The following is an 11,424-nucleotide window of genomic DNA, read 5'->3' as shown; positions in this document are numbered from 1 at the left end:
ACTAACTCTACTTTTGTCATACATTGGCAACCTCTTTAATATCTAGAGACTAGATATTATAAAATTAGGACTCCTTTGTCCAGTATATATACAATATATACAGCACAGCAAAGTTAAATGAAATGCACATCACAGGGCAATGGGTAAGCTGAAGTTTTCTAGCACACTCTTAACAAAACACCCTTGCAACTTCTTCCCTCCCACCTCCCTCAACCCAGTGAACAAGTACAGACAGTATTCTGTTCAGAGGTGGCTTAACAATCCCAAACAGTATTTCCCATCACTTTTTAAAAGCTATTTACAAAGTTTTAATTCTACCACTTCTACTTTTAAATATATCAAGCACTTCTAAATATATAGAAGGACTAGATATTCCACATAAGAACCTGTCCACTATGCACACAGCACTGGTAAATAAAATTGCACATGTAGCAATGGTTAGAATCTGAGGTATTTTCTAATATGACCATTTTGTCCTTGAACCTTTCTATCCTCGCATCCCTCTCTCTTTCAGTCCAGTGGACAATTACAGGCATATGTAGTGCTTAGAGATGGCTGAACAAATTCATATTCAGAAGTCATTTACAGAGGACAAGCTTCCCCATGAATTTCAACACAAAGTGTACAAAATGTGCTAATTTTACTAACTACTTGGTCATGGCAACCTCTTTAACATCTAGAGACTAGATGTTGCAAAACTGGGACTCATTTGCCCATTATATACACTATATACACAGCAAAACAAAATGCACGAAACAAAGAAAATTGATGTCTGAAAATGTCCCAGGTATGAACACACTAACATTTTACCTTTTGCAATTGCTTCCCTCCCACCTCCTCCACATCACTGAACAAGTGCAGACAGTACTATACTGCTCACAGAGGTGGTTTAACAGTTCCCTTCCCCAAAAGACTATTTCATATGAATTTTAGCAAAAAGATATTTACAAAGTGATATTTTACTATCTCTACATTTAACATACATCGGGTACTTCTAAACATCTAGCCAGACTAGATGTTTCAAGTAAGGACTCAGTTTGTCCACTATGTACACGACAGTCTTGAATAAACTGCACACATGTAACAATAGTTTTAATTTTAAAATGTCTTCAAAATACGAGCATTCTGGCCTGTCACCGACCCAGTGGGCTATAATGCTCAAAATTTTCAGAAGACAATCCTTCCTAGGAATTTTAACACAAAACATACAAAATTTGTTTACTAACTCTACTTTTGTCATACACTGGCAACCTCTTTAACATCTAGACAGACTAGATGCAGATTAGGATTCACTTGTCCTTTATATACACTATATACACAGCAAAGTAAAACAAAACCCATAGACATAAAGTACAAGTCTTAGCTCACGGTAGGCACACCCAAGGACCAGCACACAACTCTGTAGGATTCAAAAGGGGGTTTGGCTACTGCCCCCCCCAAAAAAAATTTCATAAGAATTTTAACAAAAAGAAATGTACAAAACGTGTTCTATGTTACCACTTCTACTTTTAACATATATCAGGCACTTTAGAACATCTAGAAAGCCTAGATATTTCAAAAAAAGTACTTATCATTTTCAACTATCTATACAGTAACGAGGAATAAAATGCACACACAAAACAATGGTTACAATAGGAAAATGTCTTTGACATAAAATCAGTCTGCACAGGACCTCCTCCTCCTCACGGTCAGTCTTCTCCACGTCCTCCAACCCCCTTAACAAACGTGGACACGTGCAGCTCCAGAGATGGGCTAAGGAATCCATTGCAAAGCCACTTGCAGAAGACATTTCCGATTTTTAAAAACAAAAGGCCATTTACAAGCCGCTATTTTCTAACCATCAGACCTCGGCAACCTCTTCACATTGAGATGTCCAGACGCAGCACAGGTTTTAACAGGTTGGGGGCAAGTTGAGAGCAGCTTTTTCATATTACATACACAGGCCTTCTACACACGGCCAGGACCTCTCCCCAAGTGGCGGCCACGCACGTGACGACCGCTTCTCTCGGGAGAACGCACACCAGCCGCCCGACGCCGGGAACCGTTCCACCCGTCGTCGTCTTCCGGGCTTCGCTCACCTTCCGGGACGGTTAAGGCCTTTGTTCGCCTGTCCCGACCCGGCGCGGTCTCGAGGAGCCGCCCCGCGCGGTCGCGGAGGGCCCTCGTCTGCGCGGCTCCTCTGTCCAACGCGCTGCCGAGCTTTGGGGCGTCCACTTTCCTCCGAGGGCCCTCGAAGCCCCAGCCGGCCTCCGCGGCAACCGAGCGGCCGCCATTCTTCTCGCCCCGCCACGCCCGCCGCCACCCAAAGGCGCCACGAGCTCTGCGGCGGCTTTGGCTGGGACGAACAGGACTGGGCCCCGAGACCCGGCCGCCCGCGGGGTCCGGGGGCCGGGATCCGACAGGTCGCCGCCGCCATCAGGTCATCCAGCCAGGGGAAGAGGCTCGCAGGTCCTTCACAGGCAGGGCCCGCCAGTGGGCAGTCGCAGCAGGAGCTCCGGATGTCTGCAGGGAAGAGGCCGCGGCCTGTCCCGGGCCCCCCAGCTCACCCGCCGCCTGAGGCCGGAGGGCCCCGGAGGGCCTGGAGAGCAGGCCGCACTCCGTTCCTCACCACGCTCTCGGCCGGAACTCTCCCCTTCCTTCTTTTCTCCTCTTCCTACATTTTCCTTTCTTTGTCTTCATCTTTTTTCTATTCTTATTTTATTACATTGTTGTCAAAAACATTTCATGTTATCAATATGCTTAGATTTACCAAAATTTGTTTTGTGTCCCACTTATGATCCATTCTGGCAGATGTTCGTGTGCACCTGAGGGGAATGTGTATTGTCTTTTGTTTGTATAATGTGTTCTCTATATGTCTGTTACATTCATTTGACCTAAAGTGTTTTTCAAGTTCAATTTTTTTTTTATCAGTTTTCTGTCTGGATTAAGTGTCTATTATTGAAAGTGGTATATTGAAATCTCCCACTATTATTATATTGCAATCTATCTGATCCTTTAGCTCCTTTAATATTTGCTTTGTATATTTATGGATTATGCTGTTGGGTGCATATATATTTACAATTATTGTATCCTCTTTGTTAATTGACTTCTTTTTTAATATAAGATATGTTCTTTGTCTCTTTTTATATGTTTGACCTAAAGTCCAGTTCAACTGATCTATATCATCTATATTTCTATCTATTGATAATCTAATCATCTATTTTCATTTATCTATCATTCATCTATCTATCATCTATCATCTATCTATCTATCTATCTACCTATTCCTGATTTCATTTAATCTACAATGGTATAAAATATCCCACATTTTTGGAGTCTGGTCACTGAGCCTAGTGCTCTGAAAGAGCTACATCCCCAGACTTCATGTTTTCACTTTAACTCTACGTGTGCCATTTGGAGTGAAGCAAATATCTTGTAGTCAGTATATAGTAGAGCCTTGCTTCATTTAAAAATCCTATAAATCACTCTCTGTCTTTGTATTCAGGAATGTAATTCAATTACACTCAAGGTACTATTGGTAGATAAGTCCAGGCAGACCTTATTTTATTTCACTTTTATTTATGGTGATCTACATATGTTTCCTTCCTTCATTGTCACCATGAACCACCTCTTCTCCTATTTCCAGCCCTCCAAGTTCTATTCTTCATTCTTTGCCAACCTCAAATATTGATTTGACTGAAAAGTTGGCAGAGGCACATGCTACATAATGGTAGAATTATCAGTGCAAATTCCAATTATTTCAAGAAGACTTCCCTATCTTCTGGCCACCACACAGATGTGTACTAGTGAGATCTTGCACACTTATACCTCTGAGCCTATGTTTGCATGCTTGTAGGATTACACCAGTTACATTAGATCAATAAGGAGATCAATTCTTTTAAACTCTATGCTGATCTACCAAGGATGAGCAAAAAAATTTGAAAATACACTATTTTTAGGTGAGTTTTGGTGTATGAACAATATTGATTCCCAGTATATACCACACCATCTCCTGAGTCCAGGTGTCCATCATATAAGTTGAACAATATATGCTCACTGTGATTATAGCCATGGAGTAGAGACACAGACTTCTTTTATTGGTTCTTTGCAGTTATACATGACAATAGGGTTCATTTTGACATAATTTTAAAAGCATGGAATATAATTTGTTCTATTTCAGTTCCCCTACTTCCCCTTCCCCTCCCTTCTTCCCACCTCCTGTTCCTTTCCCTCTACTCTTCTGATCTTTCTGCTCCTTGGTTATAGTTTTTTTTTTTTAATTAGTATCATATGGATATATACAATGGTGGGTTTCATTGGGGTATATTCACATATGTACATAGGAATGTTAGGTCAGATTCAATTCCTTGTCTTTTCCTATCCCATTTATCTTCCCTTCCCTGAATTCCCCTTTGTCTCCTCCAGTGATCTTTCTTCTGCCTGCCCCTGCCCTGTTATTTGAAATAACTTCTGAATATCGGTATGGAGATTCTTCAAAACTCTAGTAAGGGAATCACCACATGACCCAGCTATTTCCTTTCTAAGTATATATCCAAAGGATTTAAAATAAGAATACTACTGTGATGAAGCAAAATCAATGTGTACAGCAGCATAATTCACAACAGTCAAGTTTTGGAGACAACCCAGTTGCTCCTCCACAAATGAATGAATAAAGCAGATATGGTACATATACACAATGGAATATTACTCAGTCATAAAGAATGACTTTATGGCATTTTCCTGTAAGCGAATGAATCTTTACATGATCATGCCAAGTAAAACAACCCAGTGCCAAAAAATCAAAGATTGAATATCGTCAACTTCTGATGCTGCCTGTCTCACAATGCTATTTCCTTTAGTCCATGTCTGTAGTGAGTCAAATGCCTCTGTCTTATTCTGAAAAACAGATTCCAGTTCACAAATGGCATAATATTTATGTTTGGCAATTCAATAAACTTGGTGCTAGCCTAGATTACTTGGGGTGAGAATGTTACCAAATGTAATCATGGGATCAGCTTGAGAATCCAGGGGCCTTGTTTCCATGTCTTGGGAAATATATAATCTAGCACTCTACATGTGCCACGGTTTCAGGTTCTGGAACATGTTTCTAGGTTGAGTACCAGTACAGAAAACGGCTAACTATCCACGTACCAGTACTCAGGAGCAAAGGTTATGGTTTAGCTGATAAAACCCAAGGCCAAAGTCTCACCATGCCCTAGAAGAATGTTGCCAGAAGACTTTTTGTAAACTTAATTTCCTGGGTTGTTCTTGTGCAGGTAGAGATTCTTCAAAACTCAGGGAACTCAACAAGATTTACTGTACCAGAGCTCACTCATTCAGAATGAAGCTTTCTCTCTGCTTCAGGGTCCCAACGCATAACACAAGACTAATTGCTCACGACACAGAAAGAGAGAGTTTGATAACTTCAGATAGACAAATAAGAGGTTTATAAATTTGTACAATTTTGTATCCTTTTCCATTAGAATAAGTATGTCAAGTAAAAGCTTTAAAGAAAATGATTTAGATGAAGATGTGATAAGACATTTATTGAAAATATCAGAAATGAACTGAGTCTTAAGAATGGTTTTCATAAAAGAAAGAACAAAATCCAGGTTAACATAAGCCCATTGGAAGGCATGGAAGAATTTCAGGGACACAAGGTTTAGAGGAGAGCAGACAACTATCAGTGTGGCTGGGCACTGTTGCCTCTTGAAGGCACATCTGATGGAGCAGAGCAGAGGCTCTTCACCCCTGCTCCACTCTGCTGTCTGACATCTCCAGGGTTCCCTGAGAAAGGCTACCTCCACCTTCATCTTCCTCAGGAGTGTCCTGCAGAGCCCGTTCAAGCACCAGCTTGAGGTTCTGCCCCCGCAATCGCTGCCTAAAGGAGCCAACGAAGAAGTAAATGATGGGGTTGGCAGAGCTGTTAACACAGGATAAGACAAGTGAAGCCCGAAAAAGGAAACTGTTTGGGTCAATATATTTCTGAATCCCATATAACAGGAATAAACAGACTCCAAATGGCAAACCACAGAAGAAGAAGACCAACACTGTGAGCAGGATGGTAACATACAGTCTGGTCAGAGGCTTTTTCTGGGATCCACAGAGCATCCTACCCAGCAGGGCCAGGCTGGACACTGAGAGAACCACAAACAAAAAAGCCAGCCATACCACTATAGTCAAATTAACTTTTTTATAATGATCTTTAGCTTTATTGAGGTGATAAAAATAGACTCTGTCCAGGATACTCAGAAGCATGGACAAAGACCAGAGCAGGGCACACACAGTTGCTGATGTGTGCCTTGGGCGATGGCAGTGGTACCAAATGGGCCACAGGACCGACAGGCAGCGCTCAGTGCTAATAGCGCTGAGCATGCTCAGGCCTGCAATGTAGAAAATGATTGTCCCAGTTCGTAGGATGCTATAGGTGATGATGTGAATGTGAAGGATGTTTTCAATGAATTCTATCAGGCAAACAGTAATATAGAGGCAGAGAAGGAGGGAGTCAGCAGCAGCCAGGTTTAGGATATAGGTGTAAAAGGCATTTCTGTGCATGCGGAAACCCAAGAACCAGAGCACAGATGCATTTCCTGCCAGTCCAAACAGGGAAATGATGAAGATGAACACTTGTGGAATCAGTTCATTCATGTTACCAATTGGAGGAAGGTCCTCATAACTTCCATTGGTTGGTGTGGCTTCTGTCCTCCAGGCTGAGATGGTTGGATCCAGGTTCCTAAACTCTTCAGTGGGGCCCCTGGAAACACAAAGAAGACTTGAGCACTAGAGGCAACAGCCCAGCTGATCAGTATCACCCTGCTATGTAGAGTTTCCCATTTCAAAGAGTAGGGAACCATAGGTGAAGTGTAGGTGAAGGAACTGATCAACAGCCAGGGATTCCTGAAGTATGGAGTCAAATCCAGTAGTCATTGTCTGAGCAGCCTGAGCTCTTTGACCAGAACCTAAATGACAAAGAAATATATTATAATCTAAACCCTCTCACTCAGAGTGGTACCAGCACTAGTCTATCCTGGAACAGTATTCTCTCAGGTACAGGAATGCAGACAGACTCAGGGTTGATTGTAATATCCCCATCACAAAGGTTTCATTCGAGGAGGTGAAAGAAGATCTGACTTTATTGGCACTAGGGTAATGTGAGCTTTTGCTAAAGTAGAGGGGAGAATGGCTGGTCATAGAAATAGCTCAGTGTGTCAGGCATTGAAGACATGTTCGTTTTGAGTCCCTAGTACTGAGCTTTGTTACCCACATGCCCTCAATCCCTGTTATTGAATGAATATTTGAACTAGAATCCTTACAGTGCATGATGATATGGCTTAAATGGAAAATAAATATGAAAATACAATGAAAGACTTAAGACATAATGAGATTAAGAAAGTACCATTCTTCATAATCCTTAATATGAGCAGTACTTGGTGTATTTAGAATTACTCACATCTAACCTCATAACTGATCTTGACAAGTGATGTTCCTTTGAAGTGTGGATTCGAGGTGGTTTTGTTTAGCACCCAGAGGCATTTGGTGCATGGTGTGGGGGTCAGATCGGTGTCTCAGCTGAATTGCTCACCAGTTATAAAGAGAAGGGTGTGAATGTGGGTGAGGAATGAGTGCCACTGAAAAGAGGTATTTGAAATAAGAGAATATCTACAGGTGGCTACTGTTTCAGTCATCTATTTCACTCCTGTGACTAAATCATCTCAGCAGAACAATGTTAAAGGAGGAAAAGTTTATTTGAGGGCTCACTGTTTCAGAAGTCTTAGTCCATAGTATTCTTGCTAAATACATGGATTCTTGCTAAATCCATGGGGCTTGAGGTGAGGCTGCACATCACAGTGGAAGAGTGTGGCAGAGGGAAACAGCTCACATCCTGGTTATCAGGAAGCAGAGAGAGAGACTCCAGTGGCCAGATACAAATATATACTCCAAAGCCATGCCCCAATTTCCACCTCCTCTAGCCACACCCTACATTTCAGTTACCACTATTAATCCCTATAAGGGGATTAGTTCACTGATTGGGTTAAGACACTCAAAACTCCATCATTTCTCCTCTGAACATTTTTGCATTGTATCACACATGAGCTTTTGGGGGACACTTCACATCCAAGCCATAACATTCCACCTCAACCCCCAAAAGTTCACAACCATCTCACAATGCGAAATACATTTAATCCATTCCCCAGAGTACCCATAGTCTCAACAGTTCCAAGATTGCTCACAGTTCAAGTCCAAAGTCATCTCTGAGGCTCAAGGCAATCTTGCATTGTGAGCTCCTATAAAATTAAAAGCAGTTTACAAACACCCAACACATAGTGGTACTGAGTAAACATTTCCAATTACAGAAATAGAGGCATATAAAGAAAGGATAGGACCAAAGTAAGTCTGAAATCCTGATGAGCAAACAAGTCCTTTAGCTCCATGTCTGGTGCCTGGGGCACGTGGCATCTTGATGTTCTATGCAAATGGCATGTGCATCTCTGCCTCTGTGGCCTTATTGGTTGCAACCCATGAGGCCTTCCTGTTGGCTTGTCTCTGCTCAGTTCCTGCAGATTTCCTAGTACAATGAGCCAAACAGGTAAAGGGACCCACTGATAACCTAATGATTAGCAGTAGTTAATTTAAGAGTTTATCTCATAATTTCTCTTTGCATCTTCCAAATAGCCTATGAGTTAAGAATATATATTTGTTCCATTTTTACACAGGATAGACCTGGAGCACAAACAGAATGAGTGATTACCCCTGGTATCACACAGTGTGGATTTCAACACCCCCAGTTCTACATTTTAACCAGGAGTTTGAACCTACCACTTTTCTGTGTTGGTTATATGTGGATGAGAGAAGAATAGAGCAGTAAATCCCAACTTATATCTCAGATGGCTGTCAAATGTGGATACAATAAAATCTAGCAGAAGCAAAGTTCAGAAACAAATGGGAAGAAAAGTCAATCAAATAGGGCACAAAAGGAACCTGAATAGGAATCAGGAACTGATAAGGGAATCCTGAAGCTCTTTGCTGTCACACAAGGGAAGTATGATTTCAGAATCCGGAGGACACAGGGGCTGGAGACCTCTGGGTGGGTAGAGGGCACATTTTCCCCGGGGCCTGCAGAGAGTCATCCTGAAGTAAAGGCATCCATCACGTTTTCTTAGATAGCCAAGTTCCTTCAGCATTGGTCGATTTGCACAGGGAACAGGAAGAAAAATGAAAATGTTGATGTTCTGACTGAATGCAGTCTCTACATTTCTGTTTAGGGTGTGGTGTGTTTGTCTCTGTCATCAATCATGAAGCTCTGTAAAGACCTTCCTCTTTCAAGGCGTATATTGTTCTTTCTATTTACTAATGTGCCCCAATATTAACCTGTGTTCCTGTGTTCTTTACAGATCATCTTTTGTAATGTCCTTACCTAACACACACACACACAAAAACAAAAAAACAAAAAACTGAGGATCACACTAAGAAATTTTCCAAAATCCCATCTTTCAGAGTAAGTTAATTCTAGCCCCTGGTGTCCTGGAGCCCTATCTGACGCTTTGCCTCTGTTCTCTGCCCCATCTTGCCTTATTTTGTTTTCAGAGCTTCCAAAGAATTTTCAAAGGACCACAGAATGTGAGACACCATCAGAACCTGTCACAACTTCTAAATTATCCCCAATAATATCAATTTTCTTTACTGTAATAGTGATTCCTTGAGTTTTATGTCTCAAGGAACCCCTTTACCTTCCTCTTATAATGCTGTTATCACCACGTGACTAGGTTTTGACCAAAGTCAGTGAGGAGAGTGATGTAACTAACTCCTGGATAATAGGATAAATAAAAGGAGCCTAGCCTGCATTTCCCCCCCTAGGCATCCATTCTGATATGTCTGGGAGTTATATAGGACCACAGGATGATGGGACCCTCCCAGGCCTGGAGAGTAGCACTATCAAAGAATTCCTTGAGTTTGATGTGCTGGCACTTACAGCACAGGTCTAACACTATCCGTTTAAGGTCATTAGTGTTTCTTTTTAGCCACACTTTCATTCTAAACAAGTGGGAAGGTTTTGTCTTTTCAAATGACATTCCATTTTCAAGGCATTTTTAGTTAATGTAGTTGACTGTCCCATAAAATTGATGCAAGAGAAATACTATGTAAATGGGAAAAATTATTTCAGTGGAGATAAAATGGGAATTGATTCAATGATATTAGATTGATAAAACCCTAGAGAGTAGAAAGATAGAAAAAGCAGTGAGGGACAGTTTCATGTGTCCTGACAGTTTTTATTCCATCCTTCTCCTCTGCCTCAATGGAGTTCCCAAGCTGGTGGCTTCTTATCACCCCATCAATGGCATCCTTTTCCTTCTTGTTTCTGGGTGAACTGAGCTACCTGATGATACAGGCAGGACAGTAGAGAATGGGAGGAGAGGGATTGAGTTTTCAACCTCCTAACTCTCTCCTGCAGGCAGTGTGTTGGCAGTGGCCCTGCTCCTCCACCTGCCTGGTCCTCTTTAGTAATACAGCTACACCCAGGCTAGGCTCTGTCCCTGGTTAGTGCTCCTTCCTTTGTCCCTTACAGTCTAGGTATGGAAATAATGCTCAACCCTTTCTTTCCTGAGGGTGCCTCACCATGCATTGCTATTGTTCCCTTAATCCTGCACATCTTTACAAATAGTACCTCTTGGAGAATTCCTCAAATATTCCAGTTTGAACCATCTATTTATTGTTAGAAACTTGAGAAATACAAAAGAAGAGTATTTTTGAAAAGCAAATGAAATAATGAAACTCACTTTATAGCATCTTAGCTCTAGTAAGTAATATCTCCATGTGACTTTACTGTTTAAATGAATTTTTGTAAAAGGCAGGTATTTATCTATGACTGCAGATATAATGGTTGGAAAAAGGAGGGTGAGAGCTAAATCATAAGGAGAAAAGGTCTCATTAACCCTTTTTTAAACTCTCAAAGTAGGAGTTTCAGCACCCAGTCTTCAGAAATAAGATTCTGTCTCCAGGACAGAAGCACCATGACTCCTCCATGTAGCACACTGTGGTAGAAACACAGGGGTTAGAGACTCAGAGCAAACACCTTACCTCTCAGAAGTTCTGAGTTCTTCCTTTGAAATGAAAATTCTTACCTTTCTTCCATTCTTCTGTGCAGAGGTGGAGAGCTGAGCTCTGCTGACAGTGGAGAGTCCTTCTCAGAGGTAGTGACACCACGGTATAATTCTTTGTTCTCCAAGTGGAGAGATGCCTATGGAAGGTGTATATAAAGCTGGTGACCAATTGAGGCTTTTAAGATTCTGAATGGCCCCTATTATTTCCAGTCCTTGGATTGGGAACAAATTGGCGACCACAGTCATTTGAGGCCTCATTTTAATGAAGATGTTTCTGGGCATCTGGGCCATTTCCACTCACATATCAGCCTCTCCTATCCCATTCCTTTCACTCCACCTACCTGTAA

At 41.7% G+C, this 11,424-nt stretch overlaps 1 protein-coding gene across 1 annotated transcript in view; it reads right to left on the bottom strand.

Moving 5' to 3' along the window:
• Positions 1-5,723: 5,723 nt before the first annotated feature.
• The window catches only part of LOC124959477 (mas-related G-protein coupled receptor member X3-like), a 28,380-nt gene continuing 22,679 nt past the window's right edge, over positions 5,724-11,424 (bottom strand). Inside the window, exons 3-4 of the mRNA XM_047517918.1 lie at positions 11,099-11,214; positions 5,724-6,732 (exon numbers count right to left, since the gene is read on the bottom strand). Coding sequence (XP_047373874.1) covers positions 5,724-6,732; positions 11,099-11,214 — 1,125 coding nt within the window. The remainder of the gene's footprint in view (positions 6,733-11,098; positions 11,215-11,424) is intronic.

Source organism: Sciurus carolinensis, chromosome 11 (genome assembly GCF_902686445.1).
Source record: "Sciurus carolinensis chromosome 11, mSciCar1.2, whole genome shotgun sequence".
NCBI classification, from domain to species: Eukaryota; Metazoa; Chordata; class Mammalia; order Rodentia; family Sciuridae; genus Sciurus; species Sciurus carolinensis.
Note: the sequence above shows the minus strand (reverse complement) of the source record. Positions and strands in the feature narration are given on the sequence as shown.